The sequence below is a fragment of the Pituophis catenifer genome, unplaced genomic scaffold, assembly GCF_029215685.1.
Source record: "Pituophis catenifer annectens isolate HBS135680 unplaced genomic scaffold, rPitCat1.0.hap2 SCAF_6, whole genome shotgun sequence".
NCBI classification, from domain to species: domain Eukaryota; kingdom Metazoa; phylum Chordata; class Lepidosauria; order Squamata; family Colubridae; genus Pituophis; species Pituophis catenifer.
In genome coordinates, this window is record NW_027256886.1 from 62178397 (window position 1) to 62201836 (window position 23440).

Below are 23440 nucleotides of genomic sequence, written 5' to 3' on the forward strand. Positions count from 1 at the left end.
AAATAGTAAAGGTAAATTAAATCAATTTGAATCATGAATTATCAGATGGAAGCATCTGCTATAAGGTGATCACACTCAAGTCATCCTATGTTATCTCATTGGGGGGGGGGACTCCTACAAGGCACAAGTAAGGACCATCTAAAGCATAAATATCATCCCAACTGCCCAACTGCTCAAACCAGACCTTGATAGAAAGCAGCAGTGATACAGGACAATTTTGGAGGATGAGGATCAGTTTAGTGTCAACAGCTGTTCCTCAACAGCATAGTTAAGTGCCATCCATTCTGAATTTAACCATTCCACCATCATCTGTTACTATACTAGTCAATCATTTTATATTGTTGATCCATGTAATTTTCTTGGCAATGCCTGGTGAAAGGAAATGGTAAACCATTCCTCTATTTTTCCAAAGAAATCAAAAGGATACGGTATTGATGCTTTTGAATGTAGGTGTTTGAAACACCACCTGAGAATACAATGTGCACAGTAAGAAAACACAAATGGATCCTGGAACAAGTCAAGAATCAGAGATTCTTACTTGAAGCCTAAATGGCAAAATTCAAATTATCATACCTTGAGGAAGTTATGTGGAGCTCTAGCTCTCTTGAGAAGTCCATAATCTTGGAAAATACAGAAGGGAAGAAAAGAACACTCAACAAATGTTTCTTAGCCTCAGGAAAAATATGCAGGTATTTCCTTCATATCCGACAGTTATCCAAGAGAAACTTAGAACATAGAACAATAGAGTTGGAAGGGACCTTGGAAGTCTTCTAGTCAAACTTCATGCTCAAGCAGGAGACCCTATTCCATTTCAGACAAATGGTTGTCCAGTTTCTTTTTGAAAGCCTCCCGTGATCAATCAGAATAGAGCTGGAGGTCTTCTAGTCCAGCCCCCTGTTCAAGCAGGAGATCCTATACCATTTCAGACAAGTGACTGCCCAGTCTCTTCTTAAAAATATCCACTGATGAAGCACCTACAATTTCTGAAGACAAGCTGTTCCACTGGTTAATTTTCCTTGCTGTTAGGAAGCTTCTCCTTAATTCCAAGTTACTCCTCTCCTTGATTAGTTCCATCCATTGTTTCTTGTCCTGACCTCTGGCGCTTTGGAAAATAAATTTACCCCTCCTCTTTGTGGCAGCCTCTCAATTCCTGGAATACTGCTATCATATCATCCCCCTAGTCCTTCTTTTCTCTAGTATAGCCAAACCCAAATCCAAATGATGGAACACCTACAACTTCTGAAGGGCAAGCTATTCTATTGGTTGATTGCTTTCACCATTAGGAAATTTCTCCTTACTTCTAGTTCGTTTCTCTCCTTGGTTAGTTTCCAACCATTGTTTTCTTGTCTTGCCCTTTGGTGCTTTGAAAAATAGTTTGACCCTCCTTGTCTTTGTAGGAGCCCCTCAAACCGAGCCGAGGTGGCGCAGTGGTTAGAGTGCAGTATTGCAGCTACTTCAGCTGACTGCTAGTTCAGCAGATCAAATCCAACCGGCTCAAGGTTGACTCAGCCTTCCATCCTTCCGAGGTGGGTAAAATGAGGACCCAGATTGTTAGGGGGCAATATGCTATTTAGTATACTGTCATTGGTGTAAGACGCCCAGAGTCCTCGGAGAGTGGGAGGCATAGAAATATGACAAATAAATAAATAAATAAATAAATAAATAAATAAATAAATAAATAAATATTTACTCAAATATATATTTCTAAATGGGAGATTGACTATCCTTTGGTAATGTGCTAAAAAGAGCTGTGCTAAAACATGCCCATCCATTAGGCTAAGTCTAGTTGCAATTCTGGACCCCAAGTCGACTAGATGATTTCCAACAAAGCATCCATTCCAGTTCTATACAACATCCATGACATATATTATAGATTCCATTATGCCCCAGATAAACCAGGTGCTGTATGGCAGATGCCGTTACATAATTCAGGTAGTATCTGCTTTCACTTTTACTTATTTCAAAGTTCTATTGTGCATTCCGCTTGACAGGATATCTATAAATAATGCAATTTCCTTCCGCATGATTGATAATGGATTTATTTTTCTGGTACTCCTAACATGCTATTTGATATCTTATCAACCTAAGGAAAACATTGCTGCCAAAACCTGACATGTTTATCCTTGCAAAGTCAAACCAAACTGGTTATCTCAATGGGATAGCTCTTTGCAATAATCTTCTGTTGAGCTTAAGCAATTTTACAGAGAGGATATACTGTAACAGCTGTTTTAAAAAGTACATCATTGAAATGCTTCACTGTTTATATCTGAGGAAATTCTTCACTCAAAAAATAAAGAATGAAGTCAAGATAGGATTTTAGGATTATCTCCCTTTATTGATAAGACAAAGTGCTTTTTGTCCTTTTAGATGACTACAAGAAATCTACATGAATATCTATATTGTTAACATATAATTGGCAATAATTTCTATAAGCTATCTTTAGAATTTATCTGATTCACAACAATTTTGTTCATACACAGCAACTAAGTAAATTCCATAATTTCAATACAAGTTATTGCCAGATAAATAGGGACATGCTTGCCATCTAAATATATTAAATACATACATAACACATATTGAGTCAGGACTCATGTAAATGGTGCAGCTTTCATGATTAGCTAGCCAAAAATGGCACACTGCCCAACAGATAAATCTTCTGAGTTATTTTTTTTATTGATAGCCCCAGTCTCTCGACAGTTCAGTAAATTGGTGGTTTTGTTCTACGGCAAATACTTGGGATTGATACTATCCTTTGAAAACAGTCTTTCAAGGTGAACAGAACTTTGAAGATTATTCACAGAATTATTTATAAGACATGATCAAGCATTACCTCTCAAACTGTAAATTGGAAAAGCCGAATGGAAGTTTGCTAGTTTATCATTATTTTTTCTTTCGAGAATCTTTCTTAGTCAATAAGCTCTCCATGATTTTTCTCTCGCATCAAAGGCTCCTCTTCATACAAATCTCCACTTCATATAAATCACACCCTCATAGAACGAATGCTAATGCAGCATCTTTTCTCTGCTTTCAGTCATTTCTGGTGACTTTCACTTTCAAAGTATTTCCACAGAATTGCTCTCTGGCAGTGGTTCTCAACCTTCCTAATGCCGCGACCATTTAATATAGTTCCTCATCTTGTGGTGACCCCCAACCATAAAATTATTCCTAAAACCATTGAAAATATGTATTTTCTGATGGTCTTAAGCGACCCCTGTGAAAGGGTCATTCGACCCCCAAAGGGGTCGCGACCCACAGGTTGAGAACCACCGCTCTCTGGCATTTAAGGCTTACCATCGTCGCTTCCTACCATCTCTTCCCCGCTACCCCAAATCCCTTCAGTTCTTGTCTCAATAGGATTTCCACAAAATAGATTTCCCTTTCTATCAATGGCTCTCTTCATTTATGTACCAAATAGCCCGATCAACCTTTCCCAGTCGATAAATTCATTTTTAAAATAATTCTAATCATAATTACCATTTGTTTATCTTTTGGATCCTCTCACTATTATTGGCCAAAATATATTTGCCGCATGACCCAATACAAATAGGGTTTTACTATATTCTAAGCATTTATAAAAGAGTAAGTTGAAGTTTGGCTTCTGTGGAAACCATTCTTCAAACAATTAACCGCAGTTCATTCCTACAGCACTGAAATAGTATATTGATTAACAAGCAAAAACTCATACCTTGGAAAGGTGATGTCAAAACTGGGATTTTTATTGGTGACAAAGTCAGCACATGACATGGTTGGATATTTGATGGTGGTCCCTGAGGGTGCTCAGCATCAATGGACAGCATGGCTGCTGCAAAGGCAATGGTCTGGTTGCCTCCAGTTTGTTTAAGGGAACCAGCTGAAAAGGAGAAAAAAATTATGAATCAGATTATGTTCATTGCACGTTTGAATTCTTCAACATTCATTTAAAATTTACTGCTTAGCAGTCCAGCTCTGTCATCATGGTTTGATGACAGATTGCTTCAAAGTATTTTTCTTCTTTCTTTTTCCTAACACGAAGAAAAAAAAATATTTTTCCTGGTTTATAGAACAAACCACTTTTCGTGTACGAACAACAATGAATCAGGTATGAAAGTTCAAAATTACTGCAGGCCAATCAATGCAATATAATTTTGATTTAAAACGGTACAGGTTAAAATTCTTGCTCAATATGGAATGCAATGCAATTTTTTTTTGAAAATCAGGCACTATACAAATAAGTGGGGGAAAGAATAATATACTTCTTTCTGAAACCTGTTTTCAAAGGCAGAATTAGGTGTTAGGAGTTGAAATGCGGTATCATAATGGGGCTACCATATATAATTTAGTGATATAACTGTCTCCATGGTTACCATTTCAGTTATTATTGTTCCAGAGTATACACACGTTTGGTGTGAAATACCTTTAGTAGTGAATGGGCTTAATTCCATGAAAGTACTTATATGAAGAAGAAGGCGGCAGAATGAAGTTTTAGAGGAAGGCCAAAGTAATGAAATTATGGATGAGATCTAGGTTCTCAACTTCAGCAACATTAAGATGTTGGACTTCAACTTCCAGGATTCGGGTGGTCTTGGGAATCCTGGGAGTTGAGATACATCTATCTTCACATTGATGAAGTTAGGAAACATGAACTAGATGGAGAAGCTTGCAGTTTAAATTTTAGGCAAACTGAGCCTGATGTTCTTGGTGGGGCACAGAGAGAGAGAAGCTAGAAAGAAAAGGAGTGGCTCAAAGAGCAAAGACACAAAATGGAGCAAAGGAGAAATTATTTAGATAATTAGAAATTATCTAAAAGAAACTAAGAGAAATTGCATGTTGATAGAAAGAGGATGTGGGGAGGGGAATGGGTTGTGTCAACAGATCTCAGCTGTAAAAAATGGCTGCAAAAAAAGCAGCTTCTTGTATTAATCTTTTTTTTTTCCATCCTTAACTGGTAGCCCTAAGAAAGTGGGAAGAAAGAGAAAAGGCACAATAAAAAGGAAAAAAAATGTTGATGGACAAAGGACATTGTCAAACCTACCAGCACTTAAATCTCTAAACAGAAATTATCCTTGGCTCCATTTGTTGAGAAAGGAATAGCTTTATTAGAAATCAAATGCATTACAGTAATGCATAGCGATTGCCTGAGAATTGCAGGCCAAAATCCCTAAATTCCACTCCCTCCCTTAACTGCCTTCCATTGCTGACCCTCCATGACCAATCAAGTTCAAGCAAGATGTTTTCAAAATGGTCACTTCAAGCATAGATTGGTATGCAGCTGCCTTCTTCTCCCAGCTGGGTGACCTTGAAGCAGCATCTCGGGGAGATACAGAGGTTACTTTCACTTTCCCCCAGCATTCTATCATCCACCCACCCCAGAGTTCAAGGAAGACTGTCACCGCATGGTAGTAAAGCACACAAGTAAGCATAAAGTGGCAGCTGACAGACACAGTGACTAAGATGGGGTGTCGTTTTAAGAGAAAGAATATTGTTATGTCATTCTATCCAAGCCCAACACAATTGTAATAAATGAATAAATGTATATTATTTCAGTAAAGCAGTGACTGAATGAAAACAGTGTTGCCTAGTGTATTTTTCCATGCAAATGTAGGTGATTTCTGTGCAACACAACCTATCCCAACCTCCATGTTAATGGAATTTATAGTTACAAACTGAATCAACCAATGCTGGCTCAGAAGTATGGAAGTTGTAATAGATCTGACGGTACCAAATCAGGGAAGCCAGCATATATTCAAAATATCCTTTACACTTGATTCCAAAATGAAAAAGAAAAGGATATTATTGCAGTATATCTTCTTCCAAAGAACAAAACTGAATTCAATAATTGATAACGTAGAAATACTACTTCATTAGTAGGACAAAATTATCTCCAATGCTTTTTCTTTGTAATATTTACTTTCTGGGAGGATAGGGGATACATGTCTTGCTTGATCATAGTTCAAAAACAGGGAAAGAAAAAAAATCTTAAGGAAAGTTAATTTGACAAATGCCAGCTGTTCTCATCTCTACACAGGGTAATTTATGAAACAAATTTAAATAAATCATTAGCTTATTATGTTATTCAGCAAATCTATTTAATTGACAAGGAAGTCCTTCAGACATTAAGGCAACAAGTAAATCAGCCAAGAGCCTTGTTGGAGATGACTCATGATTTTAGATATTTCATAACAGGTGCATGTTTTAGGATTCCTTTTGAAGATCAGCAGAATCCTAGAACTATTCCTTGTTGCTGTTTCACTTATGATCACAACAACATTTATGGCTTCTTAATTAATAGAACTTAAAGACTGGATACTTCAACTGACTTTCTTGTCATTATGGCATATGAACATCTAAATAATTATATCTATTAAAATTGTGATAAAAACAGGAAACAGAAAAGCAATAATGTCAATAAAAGACTTCCAATATTCCTACTCTGAAAAACCTTTCTCACCAATGGTGCTCTTGGGAGTAAAATCAATAGTTAGCTTATAGTTGCAATAAAAGTAAGTATATCTTCATCAAAATTAAGAACATTGATTGTCAATACTGTAGCTGATCTCGTTCGTCAGAGTTATTTTAAGCAGCTGATCTTTTCGTAGGGAAGGATTCTTTAATGTTAGAATTACATTTTAATTAATGGAAAAGAATGGTTTTAAATGTATTTTTAATGAATGAATCCTGTAAGGCTATCCTGGATATGGTTGATTTGTCAACCTTGCACCAACCTGTTGCACCCAAATGCTATGTAAGTTTTGAAAGTTGCAACATGATGCATCTGGAGGGCAAAGGATTAAAAAAAGCTATTCTAGATCATATGTACCTATACATTGCAAAGATCAGGTGGGATGCTTTATGTCTCCATTAACTTTTTATGGAGAGTAGACTGTCTTTTGTCAGTGGCGGGAGGTAGTTTTCATTTCTACTACAAGGTTTCAAAACTGTTTTCTATGTTGACAGAATCAGAAAACAGTAGGTGGGTGGGTGGCAGTGGTGGGCTCCTCCCTGTTTGGCCCAGTTTGGCCGAGCCGGTAGCGGTGACGATATGATGTCACCGAACCGGTTCTCTTTGTTTGGGAGCTGGGCCCTCCAGCCCTCCCCCTGCATTATTCTTACCTTTTATTTGGCCCCGCCCCCAATCTATTCGCTGCCTCCCGAGTCCCAGCTGATCGGCTAGAAGGAAAAAAAACTGTTTAAACTCTTGCCAGAGCTTCAAAGGGCCGCCCTACAACTGATCAGTGTTAAAAGGCAGTGTGGTGGTAGACCAGTGCACTCGAAAAACAAATGGGTAGACCGGTGCCTCCAAAATCAAATGAGTAGACCGGAATGCTCCAAGAACAAATGGGTAGATCGGTACAGCTCTGCAAGCAGTTAAAAGCCTGGTAGACTAGTACCTCTGCTAAATCCTAAAGAATTGTCACATGACCATCAAACCACGCCCACAAAATAAACCACGTCCACAGAACCAGTAGTAAATTTTTTTAGAACCCACTCCTGGTGGGTGGGTGGGTGGGTGAAGGGGCAGGAGAAAAGGAGGGGGGAGAGGGGGGAGAGAATAGAAACAATTTGGAATTTTTAAATCCCTATGTACTATGTATGTATGTATGTATGTATGTATTGCAAGAGAAAAGTACTGTGCAGCATGTCTCACAAAAGGGAATTAAGGAATTATACAGCATACAAGATTGTTGTGGACAAAATAAAAAAGGTGGGGGCATTCTGTATATCTGGAAGTTGTATAAAAATAAAGGCGGGCTATCAATCTAATAGTTAACGAAAGTAATAAATAAATATCTAATAGATAAGTTAATATCTATTATACGATCCTTAAATAATTATGCTGGGAAGAAAGTGCCATTGAAATAACTGTGAAAAATCTCATTTTTTTTCTGAATGGATTTTCTTTTGCTGTTTTAAGATAATTTGATTGATTTCAAAAGAGAACGAAGGCTGCCGGGTCCTGGTTGGATATATTCTGAAGTTAATGGTAACCAGGATTATACATACGATTGCTCTCCAGCAAAGAGCATTGCTGTGTCATTCTTAATTGTTGCTCTTGCTGTTGTTTAATGCCATACAGATATTGATTGCTTTTGCTCTATCACTCCAGTTTATCTGCTGCCCGACAAACATTTCAAAGGCTCTCATGAATGTCAGGAAACAGAAGTCTAAAAAACATCAGGACATGATACAGAAAATCTTTATGTTGGAAGCAATCAGCCTCCCCTCAAACACTGCCTATAAACAATTCATTATTACAGACATAAAAGAAGGAAGAGACGTACAGAATGAAATAAATCTGCAATGTAATTAAATATATTGTTTCAAAAAAATACTTGTTATTACAGTATATACGGAAAACACTTAGAAACTGGGTGACTATTAGGATAAAGTGAATCTAATGTGGACTTGAGTCTTCTCCCACTCTTCCCATGATCACAGATCTTCCTTTGTTTCTCTGTGTGTCTTTTATGGACCCCGTCACTCTGGATGGATGAGATAGGCTCTCTAAAACAAAACACATTTACACTACTTGCTGATCCCAAAATTGCAAATCTCAGCCAACTTCGCAGTAGCCTTAGTGCCATCTGTGGATTGGCTTTGATTTCACTACATACTGTATATCCTAATGATGAAGGCTGTGCAGATTGACCTAAGGCAGATTGACCATGATCCACACAGATTTATAGTTACTATCACTTCCCATTTCCAAACCAGTAATATATGCAATATATCCCTTGCTGTTGTTCAGTCACTATGTTCTGGCCAACTCTTTCTGATCCCATGGACCACAGCACATCCAGGCCTTCCGCTCCTCCACTGACTGCTGGAGTCTTGCCCAAACTCATGCCTACTGCATCCATGACACTATCTAACCATCTCATCCTCTGTTGTTCCCTTCTCCTTTTGCCTTCAATCTTTCAAAACATCAGGATCTTTTCCAGGGAATCCTCATTTGATGGCCAAAGTACTTGAGCTTCAGCATCAGTATCTGTCCTTCCAAAGAAGAGTCAGGGTTGATTTCCTTTAGAATTAACTGATTTGATCTCCTTGCAGTCATCACAATTCAAAAGCATCAATTCTTCAGCAATCAGCCTCCCTTATATATCCTATTTCAATTGATCAAATCAAAGAATAAATATCAATTATATTGTAACTAGAGGTTCTCCAGGATTATCTGTTTCCAATCAGGCCCTTCAGATCTTCCGCTTGCTCATCCACTGCCTCTATAATTAAGTCTATCCACATTGCTTCTGGTTATCCTCTTTTCCTCTTTCCTTCCATGTTTCCTAGCGTTATGGACTTCTAAGTAGAACCAAGATTTTACATAATGTGATAATTTGATCCTGATCATCTGTCAAGCTATCCTTCTATAGCTTCTTCAAAGCCCAAGTTTGCTTCCATAGAATATCACAGAGAAATCATTGTCATGCAGTTCTAATCTTCGAAATTCTAGACACATCATGACATCTAAATATCTTTTCCAAGGCTTTCATTGCTGCTCTACCAAATGCTAGTGAGAGACATATTTCTTGACTAAAGTTCCTTTACTGTTGATAGTCAATCCTAAAAAGCAGATGTTACCTGCCATCTCAGAATCTTCATTGTCAGTTCTAAAGTCTGTCACTGTACCTATCATCATTACTTTTATCCTCTTTATATTTAATCTTAGCCCCATGTTTTCACTGTTCTATTTTCATTAGTGAAGCTTGCAGCTCATTTGCATTTTCAGCAGAGTACTGTCATCAGCAAAGCATAAGTTATTGATGTTTCATCCCCAGGTATTAAAACCATGCTTATCTTCTTCCAAACCAGACTCCTTTGACAGACATTCATCATATAGGTTAAATAAATAAGGCAACACTGTACAGACTTGTCTCTCCTTTGTCAGCCTGGATCTAGTCTGAATGTCCATATTCTATGGACTCTGGCCTTCCTGCCTTATGCATAAATTTTGCATGAGGATAATAAAATGGTATGGGATTCCCATTTTCTTAAAATATTCCACAGATTGACATGTCTGACACAACTGATCCCTTTGTACTTACAAAGGGATCAGTACCTACTGACCTCTTTCTTTCTTTCTTTCTTTCTTTCTTTCTTTCTTTCTTTCTTTCTTTCTTTCTTTCTTTCTTTCTTTCCTTTCCCCCCTCTCCCTCTTTCTTTCTCTCTCCCTTTCTTCCCTCCCTTCCTCCTTCCTTTTTTCTTCCTTCCTTCCTTTCTTTCGCTCTTTCTCTCTCTCTCTCTCTCAATCTCTCTTTCTTTCTTTCCTCCCTTCTTTCTTTTCTTTCTTTCTTCCTCTCTTTCTTTCTCTCTCTTTTTTCCTTCCTTCCTTCCTTCCTTCCTTCCTTCCTTCCTTCCTTCCTTCCTTTTTTTTCTATTTGGTTTTCCCAATTTCTCAATGTTCCAGTGTGCATCAGCAGTAATATATCTTGTTCTTTGGCCTTTTCTAAACCAAGTGTGAACATCTGGCATTTCTCTTTCTATGTGAATGCCAATAAACTATACTGAATGATTGTAAGCAATATTTTACTGGCATGTGAAATTAATAATATTGTATAATAATATTGTTATACAAGAATTTGCACACTCTTTTTAAGTCTCCATTCCTTGATATTGATATGCAGATTGGTCTCTTCCAAAGTGTTGCCCACTGTGTATCTATCCAGGTTGCTAGGATAATGGGATTAATGATTCTTCTTCTATTGAAAATCAGAAGTAATTTGATATACAAATATTTAACATTTCTTGAACTGAGTAAGTTGTGAATAGAGTTCAAATCAATTATTTAATTTTGGAAAGCTAGGAGCTGGGATGGAGAGATTCTTGCAGCTGTTCTATCAATGAGCATTCTGATAGATATCTGAACAAGTTGCTTTCTGTAGAGATCATTATATTTCCACTTTGTTTCCTTCAGTGTCTTACAGATATCATTATAATATTGCTTCTTGTTTCTTCTAATAATTTTAGATAGCGAGATGGGTGGCATATATATTTAACAAATAAATCACTCTCTAAAATTCTTTGTCAAGTTCTTTCCTGTACTTTTAAAAGTTTGATGTTTAATCATGTCAATTAATGTCCCACAAGTTGATTTCTTATAATTTTGACTTTATCTGGTGGTGCAGTGGTTAGAATTCAGTATTGCAAGCTAATTCTGCCGACTGCCAGCAGTTCGATTCTTACCAGCTCAAGGTTGACTGAGCCTTCCATCCTTCTGAGGTTGGTAAAATGAGGGGCAATATGTTGGGGGCAATATGCTGATATTTGTAAACAACTTAGAGAGGGATGTAAAGTAGTGTGAAGCAGTATATAAGCCTAAATGCTAAGTGGTATCTCATTTCAGGAACAGCTTCTGTAGTTTAATACATCTCCTTTGTAAATCAAGATAAGAGAGTTTTCCACATCAATCTTCTGATTTATTCTGTTTGTATGTCCTCTTTAATTATTGAGACATTGGCTAGTTTCAAATGTAAACCCATTGTAGTATCCTTTTCCATTTTCAAATCCACAGCATCATTTTCTGTATCACTCTTGTAGTCCGGCATTTTTTAAAAAATCCATCTTCAAATCCAAATTCACTTCAGCCTCAACTTCTGTTTTATCAAGTAAATTCAATTCTTCTTCTATATTCTCTATTAAATCCATATTTTAGTGTTAAACAATCATGTAATTTCTGAGTCCACTGTTCCCTTTGTTTCCAAACTACCTTAATTTCTTCCATAGTCAAATAATATTGCTCCATTGTATATTAATGGATGTCTTCTCCTTTAACTATAATCTTTGATTCTCTCTTGTTCCATCTATTCAACCTTCAAAATTCCCACTTTGCATATATTTATTTTCCAAACAGCAAAAATTTCACATGGAAAGATTTCTTACAAAATTATATATTTTATTGTATACATTATATATATATATATATATATATATATATATATATATATATATATATATATATATATATATATATATATATATATATATATAACTTGCTTCAAGAAATATTCTTTCAAATCCATCTAGGCACTTAATTTTCTAAACTCAACATTCTTGTTCCCATTTTGCTGTTTTCCAAAAATTAAAGTTCCTCTATTCAATCTTTAAACTTATATAAAACTTTTTTTCATCTAGACTAGAAGGAGACTCTCCTGACATCATGAAGTTTGGTTTTCAGAGGTTCTTAACTTCCAGTAACTCACTAACAAACAACTTCCTAAAGGAGTAGACAGGAAGTAGAAAAAAACAGTGTCTCTTACAACAGGGGTGTCAAACTGATGGCCAGAGGGCCGGATGTGTCACATGCAGGCCACGCCCACCCTGTTTCCACATCATATAAATAACACACAAAATACAAGACAATATCACACACAAAAAAAGAAAACAGGCATACCTCTATGTAGTACCTTAATAACCTAATATTCGGTACTATGTTTCCATATTATATTCCGGAGAAGACAGAACAACTTATATACCTTTGTACGTTGATTAGGTCTATCCGACCTCACTTTACTTGTACAATATAGGTTTCTCAATGGATACAATTCCTCATCTAGTGTGGGTTATAATTTCCTCTTCTCTAACCACTTATAAAATTTTTCCCAGGATAAACATGTTTGTGTTTGGTCTCTGTCTTTTAATTTTTTAGTCAATTTATCTGCTTCTACACATTCTAAGATCTTCTTTATAATTGTCTCCTCTGTTGGGATATTTTGATTTTTCCAAAATTGAGCATATGCCAATCTCGCCGCTGTGATAATATGTACAGCCAGATACCATGAGTCTCTTCTGATATTTTCCAGCTTGGAGCCGAGCAGGCATGCCTCTGGTCGCCATTCAATCTTTTGCATCAGAACTGAAGATTTTTTTTTTTTTTTATGATCTCTTTATGGAAAGCCTTGAATGGAGCAAACCTGCGGGTGATCAAGTCCTTTTCTTGATCTGAAAAGGAGTTCTGAAGAGTCAATCTACCCAGTGGCTTCTCTTTCATCATGGCCATCATTCAGTTCACCATTGCTTCCTCAAAGTCCTATTTTCACCAGTTCTCAACATATCAATCAGCTGTGTCCGTCTAAAAAATGATAGTGGCATAACACACTGATTTACAAGCAATAGTAAAATTGGGAATGAGTTGTAGCCTCTTGAGAATTGTTGCTCAATTTGATGACAGTGAATTTTGATGTCCTCGTGGTTTGCCTTTAAATGTGACTAAATGTGGAAGCATTTATCTGAAAATTCAAAAGCTTAATGGATGCTTTGAATTCATTAATAAACATGTCCATGTGGTCTTTGTGGAAGATGCCTATAAGATGCCTATCACTGTTGCATAGAATGAAATTTCTGACAAGGAGAAATATAGCAATATTATTCTCTTAAAGAAAATCCATCAATTATCATTGTAGAAATCAAGACCATAAAACCTTCTCTCCTTTGGAAAAAAAAATGGTGAACTCTTTTCTAATGATATTAAGCTACTATATATTGAAAACAGACATGTTAAATTGGTTACAAAGCAGAAAACTAGTTTAATATTATTTGTCTCCCTCTAATAAGTTATTTATGAAACTCAAATTAGAAATAGTTTTAACAATAACAAATGATTGCTCCCTTGGTTCAGCAACATATATACTTAAGGCAATACACCTTCAATAATTTAAAGGCAATAAGCTTGCCAAAATTGAAGGAAAGGGAGGGAAAGTATACTTAACTTTCTTCAAGATCATTAGTGCTTGAACAATGCCAGATCTTTTCAGGTCTTTGCTTTATTAGTGGTACAACAGTTTAGGTGTTGCACTGGAACCAAACCCTCTATGCAAACCTACTTCACAGTTGACAAGAAAATTGGAAGGGGGAAGTTAATTATGTATGCTTATTGTGAACTCACAGAAGAAAACTGTAGTCAGAGGCTTATGGGACTCATATTGTAGATCTTCAGTTCTAAGTATGACATGTGATGAGTGACAAAATTATTGACTGAAGCACCTATCTAAAATAATCATAGCCTTAGGATTGGTCTATCAATCCAACTGATTTGTGGAACCTACAAAACAAAACAAAATTATTCACTATCAGTAATGAATCTTGCTTTGTTTTTCAGTTTATTCTTTGCACCTAGATTTTTTCCTACTTGATTCTCACTCATTGCTTCTGTGATAATGCTATACAAAAACCAACTTCTGAATCACCTGAAGAACTATCTACAGACCCAGACTTACTTTCTATCAATCAATCAATCAATCAATCAGTCAGTCAGTCTGTCTGTCTGTCTTTCTGTCTTTCTGTCTTTCTGTCTATCGTCTATCGTCTATCGTCTATCGTCTATCATCTATCGTCTATCGTCTATCGTCTATCTATCGATCTATTGTCTGTCTATCTATCTATCTATCTATCTATCTATCTATCTATCTATCTATCTATCTATCATGATCTAGCTATCATCTATATCTATCTGTCTGTCTCGCTCTCTCTATCATGATCTTCTATCATATTTATCTATCTATCTATCTATCTATCTATCTATCTATCTATCTATCTATCTATATCTATCATATATCTAAATATCTAAATATCTATATCTATCATATCTATCTATCTATCTATCTATCTATCTATCTATCTATCTATCTCCTATCTATCTATCTATCTATCTATCTATCTATCTATCTATCATCTATCTATCTATCTATCTATCTATCTATCTATCTATCTATCTATCTCCTATCTATCATCTATCTATCTATCCATCCATCCATCCATCCATCCATCCATCCATCCATTACCATCTTTGCATATATAATACTTTTTACTGCAATCACAATTCTTTTTTTTTTCTGTGATGTATCAACAAATACACAGGAACTCATGTACATCTCAAAAGAAGCATCACAATGCAGTCATACATACTATCTCATTAATATTCTGAAGCCATAATGTGTTTGGCATAAGTTACAATTGAACTGTCAGTGTAATTGGCAACAGTTAATTAATTGGCATTCTTCAGATGAAATAAGATAAGCCTTCTCCATTCCCTTCATTTTGTAAAAGTGTTTTGTCAGTGTCAGTCTGTGCATCAGTGGCATAGAGGGAAAATAAAAATGAATTTAAGGAACAGAAAGCACTAGCAAATTTGAGATTTAAGCTGGAATTCAGGAACAAAAAACAAAGAACAGTAATCAAGGAATCATAAAATGATTCTAACATTTCCCATTGTGATAGAAAAGGACTCGATTTCATTTCCCCCCTAAAGAACTATTTCAGAGATCATTGCTATGAAATAATAGCAGAGATGAATTTTCAACTGTTCTATCTTTTCTTCTGTCCAGTGGACTGCAGCTTCCCTGTTTTCCATTCACAATTCAATCCAAGGCAGATGGCATCTGGGGGAATTTGTCTTACTGGAGGCTTCTTCTGTGGATATTGGAGCTACCGTAAGGAACAGTCAGAACAGTTGAAATGAAGGAATGTGGCCATTTCATTTCACTTTTGGTTTCAAAAAGCATTGTCAAAGCAATGCCCCCTCGCCATTTTGAGGTGACCCTAGTGAGTAATGAGGTGGGGGGGAAAGAACAGCATCAGAAGCCTCTCCCACCTGGCCATAATAAAACTCAGAATGGTGTCAAACAAGTTCAAAAGTATCCTGTAAATGAGAAGAGGAAAACTCTTTCATGAAAGAAAAATATGGAGAAACCAGAAAATCTGTTAATTAAATGTATTTTCTAGCTTTAGAATAAATGCCTTACAATTCATATCCTTATCATCACTAACACCTGTCAACCCTGAAGCTGACCTGACTGAGAGTCCATTTTGAGGCTTCAGGGCTGCCACAACTGGAGCTAAGGGATATGGAGGGGGGAGTAGAGATAGCTGGGGTTTGTAGCCAAAACAAAATACTTTCTCTTGGGAACAAAGGACATTCCCACAGGTGCTTGGAAGGAGGGGCTGAGGCCACCTAGCAACAGGACTGTATCCTGATTGGACCATGCAACTGATTGTTTTGAGAAAGTGAAAAACTTCTGCTTTTAATTAGGTAAAAAACATGGGAACATTTAGAGTTGGTTTTCACCAGCCTGTGCCAATATGGCATATACAATAAAACTATTTGAAGAGTCTACCTGCCTTGGAGTTTTGTTTGCTGTGGGTACGTTACTTGGAACCTTGACAACACCATTATAATCTACTCAAACCCTTGTTTATCTTCTGTGGCAGAAGCCACAATATCATTCTTGTTCTTCTGAAGGCCTAGGGCAATAGTTAGTCAGATAGCAGGAAAAGAGGACATAGGTTTCTTCCAGGTCTGAAGTAAAACTATCAAGATGGTTTACCAGTGTGAATGTAAGGATGCTAAGAATACTTTTTAGAAGCCATCTTTATTATTAGAACCAAACTGAAAAATTGACCAAAAGGGAACGATTGAGCACATCATGGCATGGTTTCATTTCATACTGGGCCTTTAATCAAGTGTTGATGGATACACTCCAAATCTTAAGGCTCTGAAAATCATTGGTTCTCCAATGGTGGCTAGTAATGACACTGAACAAGATCCCCAAATCTCCGAAGAGACTCTCAAAATCTATTATAGTTTATAAAATGAAATTTAGGGGTAGGATATCTTCAGGTTATTCTCTGAACACACATAAGCCTTTCAAAGCCCACCCATATCCTTTGGCTGTTAAAATAAATGAAATTTGGGGGAAACTATAATCAACCTTCACTGCTTTCAAGGAAGAAAAGCAACATTTTCAATAGCTGCTTATCTTGACATATTAATGCACTTGTTTTATTTAAAAAGTAAAGTGACCAAGTAAATTCAAAACCTATATATATAATTTGGTTGAATGTCATGCTGAATGAGGAAAGGTCACTAATGCATATCATGCAAAAAAGGCTACATCTAAATTACCATATAATAGTATGATTCATTGGGTAGTTGATAATTTTTCTGCATTGTATAAAGTCTGAACCATTCCTCCTCTTCTAAACAAGTTATAGTGATTAGACAGAGTGTGGAGGGGTACTGGAATATAAGATATGCTTCCCCCCACCCCAAATAACTCAATTTGTGCAGTGTTTGACAGTTTCTTTTTCTCTGATAGAACATAATGATTCATTATTCTTTCGTCCAGAAAATTAAAAGTTTCTGCTTCCAGGTCATTTGCAACTGCCAAATCTGGTTTAGTGAGCATTTTCCAACTTTCACTGCTTCGTAATGAATTAGCAGTCTTTTTTCACTCAGTCAATTGCAACTTGAAAAAAGGATAAAATAAAAAAAAAGGCTAATTGTCATAATAAAGAAAATTCTCTATTCTCAACTTCTCAGTATCCCTAATTTATACATACATATATATATATATATAATTTGTCTATGTAAGTTTTCACGGGTATATATGTGTGTATAGTTAACATTTTGGGTTTCTTCCCGTGTAATTGTGGATATATCCCTAAAAGGGTAGAAGCGACGTTTCAACAGAATCTCATCTGCCATCATCAGGCTTATGTGAGGAGTTAAGTTACTGCAAAAGACTCCTCACATAAGTCTGATGATGGCAGATGAGATTCTGTCGAAATGTCACTTCTACCCTTTTAGGGATATATCCACAATTACACGGGAAGAAACCCGAAATGTTAACTACACACACACACACACACACACACACACACACACACACACACAACACACATATATATATGTGTGTGTGTGTGTGTGTGTGTGTGTGTGTGTGTGTGTGTGTGTGCCTACAATCAGTGTAGCTGGGCAAATATACATATACATATACATATACATATACATATACATATACATATATATATATATATATATTTGCCCAGCTACACTGATTGTAGGCTACTTAATACATTTAAATTATATGATATTTCCTGCTTGTTCCTCTTGTTAGTATTTTTCATTCCCCACAATCAGAGATATATAGGTACAATTATTTCTGCAAAACTGCCAAGGAGGACAAATAAAATTCTGTACTGTGATATCTGTAGAATTTATTTTTATATGCATCAGGTTATGCAATGCTACATCTCTTGCATCCACAAGCCTAGATGATACTCAGAACCCCTACCCAGTTGAATTAAATTTAAAATATAGTTGAAATTTCATAAATTAGTCAAGATTTTGATAAATCTCTTGAGATCTAAGAGATGTTGGTATTCCTCCTCAAGATCACCAAAGGTCTTGAAATTATCTGGCGAAATCATACAACATGTCAGCGATAATCCTGCCAAAATCTGGTGGAAGTCACATAATTTTTATTCAAAACATCCTGGTTGGTCACACAATCATCTAGATATTTAGACTTGATTTGGCATTTTTATCCACCTATCGAGTCCTTCCCAAGGACTGGGTTAGGCAGATGTTGTTCTTGGATAATATTAAAGGATGTAAGCTGTTCCAAATAAAGCTGCCCTTTGCAATTGACTAATGTCAATGCCAATATTATTCAAATGATGCCCCAAATGCTTTGGGATTGTACCCAAGGTTCGTACTAGCTTTGCTTTCTTTTGCCACATAGTCATTCTGCTTCTTTCTGCAGGTTTTTAAATTTTGTGACCCAGTTCTTTCTCTTTTATTCTGCTGCCTCCAAATATTGCAATGTCCACTGTTCAGAGGTTGTCCCCTCCTCACACCCTGATTGACAATTGTTAAGCCTGGAGTATCATAGGGCAAGTTCTTATCTCTTTGAATTCTAAAGTTTGAATTCTTCACTTTAGCTCCTTCATTTTTTGTTACTTTGTCTGTGTTGAAGTCCTACCATTTCTGGCTCGCAGAAAAATTTCTTACAGATATTTCAATGCACCATTGTTGCTACTTTGTGATGCCATTGTTTGCAGTCAGTCTGGGCAACCTTCTTATAACAGCTAATTAGGTCATCCACAGTCTATTCAGCTTCTTTGCAGAGATGGCATTGGGTGTCTATTGCTGTCTTCTCAATTCTGGCTTTGTATGCCTTTTTCTTAAGCCTTGGTCTTATGCAGCCCTGAATTGTCTCTTTTGTCTCTTCAACTTTCCTGCTCTTGGCCATTACCAGGTCTTGTTATTATCTACTTTCTTGCTATTTGTATTTTTCATGTACTGGCCACATAATACTTTGCCATATTGTAATACTTTGCCTTGCCATTTCTTTTTTCTGTTTTTCATTTGGCCTTTCTTATAGGTCAGTTTTGTCTCTCTGGTATTATTTTAGCGCTTACATTATCATATAAAGTTGTGTGAAAATTGTGCAGTACTCCCCCAAAAAAGTTAATCCATGATGCACATAATGTTACCTACATTTCAGTTCAATAATGCATGAACTTCCTTTTGACCAATGTATATTACCCAAAGCAATAGTGGAGAATATTTGTAGGTTGGGTGTAGGATGAGGGTAAAGATTTGTTCTCCAAACTTGTAGATTGGTTCCCGAACGTTTCGTTACCAGGCTAGGTAACATTTTCAGTGCAAAGTTTGAAAACTCCACTGAACATGTTACCTAGCTTGGTAACGAAATATTTGGAAATCAACCCACAAGCTCGGAGAATGACTCTTTACCCTCATATTACCTATGTAGTACCGCTATCAAGAGTTACCATCTACAAGAAGATATAGACACAATATTTGTGATATATTTTGAGCTTTGAAGAATGTAGCCTTCCTGAAGCTCTGCATCTCATTTATCTGCTCCACATTAATTTCATCTTCTCAAAACAACAACAACAAGAACAACAACCCTTCAATCTTGTACATTAAAGAAGTAACAAGCTGTGCACTCCTGAAAAACATGTAAAGAAGTATTGTTCTCTTACTAAATAAACATGAGGCAACAGCATAATATGGTTATTAAAAAAGCAAACGATTAACTTGTAGTTTCCAAACCATAAAAAGTAATTATAGTTCTACTTTATTTGTCAATATTGATGTCAATTATTAGGCAGAAATATAAGACTTCTAATTTGACAGCAGGTTTTCCTAAATTATTCCAACAAGTGTCATTTTGTTTCTTGCTACCACCTGGAGATGTTCATGTATTTGTCATCCATGGTTGTACGTGACATTGCTTAGTAATGGTTGTTATTGCTAACAGACCATGGGAAGGAAATGTATCATTTTTACATTCAAAGAGGAGGTAATCAAATTAGCCAAGGCGGCTTTCCACCTCCTTTCTATATGACTCTTAGAAGCTTTCAAGGAAAAGGTCAGGAAAACAATTATCAGTAAAAGTAATTTGAAGTTGGAACCAATTACCAAAATCATTCCTGAATTTTCTTCACTGGATATGTTGAAACAGAAGCTGGACAGCAAACTGTGAGCAAACTGGATTCAAATAAGGTCAAAGTTGAATTCAGTGGCCTTTCATCGCTATGATGCTAAGATTTTAGAAGCAGCTTTCACAGCTTAGATCATTGTTTCTCAATCTTGGCAGTTTGAAGAGGTATGGACTTCAACGCCCAGGATTTGCTGGCTAGGGAATTCTGGGAGTTGAAGTCCACACATCTTCAAGCTGTCAAGGTCGAGAAACACTGACTTGGATGATGCCATCTCACACCGCACTTCAAGAACAATGTGTAATATGGCATGCGATTTAAATTTTCCCTCGATGAAAAATACTTTCTAAATGGAGAAATATTCTGATGTTCAAATACACATGTCACAGTTTTACACATTCCGGAGATGATGCACATTTGAGATGATTGTCATTGAAATGCTTGCCTCCAGACAAATTCTAGCATCATCATGAAAGAATGTATGCAATTCAAATGTTATTTATTTACAACTAACCTGGAATCGGTTGAGGTGTTAATACCACTGTAGGAAAAGGCCTGGGAGCAGTGGCTGGCCTAGATACTGCCACAGCTACTTGGTTTGTTGTAGCAAGAGGCTTTTCATGTCCTTGGTATATTCTTAGTTCCTTGGGATGTATCCATGTTGAATCAAGAGCAAATGTGTTGTTCAAATAAATCTGCACAGAATATATATAAAAAAGGAAATATATCTCTATACAAATACATTCATTCATATAAATAAAATCATCTCCATCTGTTAACTGCTAGCCTATGTTTCAAGGGGATTTCCAAAAACATATCTAAGGTCATCTACATTCAATTTTAATCAATCAATCAATAACCAGCTCTCCAATTATTCAGAAATACTTTTCAGCTGATGAAAGCTGCAACTTTTTTATATATGAAGATTCATCCTTGGAAAGTGAAGATTGAGTCCAAACATTTTTTCCAGCTATTGTGGACATATTTGTAATCTGTCCTATATTGTGGTTGATAAAGGGGAAAGAGTAGGGGTGAAATGCTGCCAGTTCGGATCAGTTTGCCCGAACCAGTAGTAATAAAAGCTACAGATTTGGGCGAACCGGTATTTCTGACAATCAGTTGTCCCGCATGATTTAGATTCGCTAGAAAACAGGAAATTCTGCTTTCTAGCAAATCTAAATCATGCGGCACAGCTGTTCCCCCCTCCTGCTGTTCTACTTACCTTAGAAAAGGCTTAAGCCTCCTATTTCAGTGCTGCATAGTAGCGCCTGTGATGCGCATGCACACAAAGCGCACATTTGGCACACACCACGCATGCACGCAGCAAACCGGTGGCAAAGCGAACTGGCAGCAGACTTTGGAGCATTTCACCCCTGGGAGAGAGACATATCAGAGATGTATCAGGGTGAGAAAGTCTCTAGAGGATTTTAGAAGACTTTCAGTTTTCCCAATCTTTGGAAATATTTTCAAATGAGAAGCAAATAAACTTCCATCTAGAAGCAAACAAGCAAAACGAGTTGGGCGGCATTAAAAAAAATTAAATAGATAAAATGGTAGTTCCTCTCTTCTGGCCAGAGGTATCTGCAAGATTGAAGGCTTTTATCAACATGACAAAAAGAGTGTCATTATTAGACACAAAGAGCTATTATATATGTGTGATGACAGACAGAAAGTGGCAGACGTTTTTTTGTTACAACAAACACCCCTTATTTCTGGCTTCTACCTTTAGGAATCTTCACTGCTTTCAATATTGGAACATGTCTTCATCATCCATAAAAATAAGATTTTCCTATAGAGGTGAGCTAACTAAAAGGCCAATCAAATTTAGCAAGGCCTGTTTTTAACTTTGGCTAATGAAAGCAAGGATTAAAAATATTTGGCTACAGTATGCTCTATTAAAAACAAATGGAAGCTTTTTGTTATTTAGGTACATGTACCAATTCAGATGAATATATTGATGTTAGATAATAAGTGAATCTTAATTTCAGGCTTTGAGCCAAATGTCAGTCTCTGCCTGCCATGCCTGCCATGCCAAAAAACAAACTACAAAGCATGTACAAATTCTCAAACCCATTTAAGACTGTGATTTGGATTTTAGCCTTTCTGCATGGACTAACATGGTAATGGTAATTTGCAACATATAAAATATTCTTAATAAATCTACATAAGATAAAAAGATGTCCAAATATGTAAGAAATCTTGATGCTGATCAAATTTTATCAACTATTACCGGTAGCTGCTGGAAAATATTTTATGAAAATATAATATCAAGAATAGGTTGGCAAAATGATGGATTCCTGTATTGGCTACGGATAAAAATTATCCAGAGGCATCCTAAATTATGTTCTATATGCAGACATGCAAACATAATTTAATTCTCATACTGATGGACAACATTGTCTCTTATTACAATAATCTTGTTACCTATTACAACCTGAATCTGATAGATACAGTATATTAGAAGCTAAATCATCACATTATATTTTTTTAGTTGAAGCTCAGATTCAGATAGAGATGAAGTTGTTTTAGTTTGATTCTAGTGAAACATATCAAATGTTCAGAAACTGTTTTGGTACATGTGTACCAGTTCAGTTCTGGTTCCCATGAAGAATTTTAAATATAGTGCTCACTCCAATGATAATTGTTTTCAAGAAGAATGGATTAGTGACTGTCATTGCTACACGTTGTCAAGTATCATGATGTCTTTGAATTGGTGTATGGATCATCTTTTTTCAGAAATCAAGCTGGAAACATCTTCTTGCAGTATTGACTTACTTTCTACCCAGGTTGGTGAAAAGCACTGGCAAATTTTTCCAAATTCTTTCAAGATAACTGCATAATTATATCCATGCAGTCAAACTTGTTTCAAAAGCATCTTAATGTTCATTGAGCAAATTTACTAGGCACATCAAAAGACCAAAATCTTGGCACTGTTGATCGCATATTGGCAGACTCTTTTGGATATCTGTTTAGATGCTATTATTTCTTAGGCTCAGTGCAATAATCTAGGATGGTTCACTGATGTTTCTATTACTCGATCCAAGGCTTTTGATTTCTAGATACATACTGATTATATACTTTAATCACTGAGAAGTAACACCCTCACCCACCTGCCACTCCGGAAGTAGAATACCCTATCCCTTTGATGGCGAATCTATGGCACGCGCGACTGAGATGGCACATGGAACCATCTTTCTGGGCACGCGAGCTGTTGCCC

The 23440-nt window shown here is 36.3% G+C and overlaps 1 protein-coding gene across 1 annotated transcript in view; it reads right to left on the reverse strand.

The window, feature by feature from the left end:
- The window catches only part of TCERG1L (transcription elongation regulator 1 like), a 182166-nt gene that overhangs the window by 153482 nt on the left and 5244 nt on the right, over positions 1 to 23440 (reverse strand). Inside the window, exons 3-4 of the mRNA XM_070946006.1 lie at positions 20738 to 20918; positions 3686 to 3850 (exon numbers count right to left, since the gene is read on the reverse strand). Of these exons, the coding sequence (XP_070802107.1) occupies positions 3686 to 3850; positions 20738 to 20918 (346 nt within the window). The remainder of the gene's footprint in view (positions 1 to 3685; positions 3851 to 20737; positions 20919 to 23440) is intronic.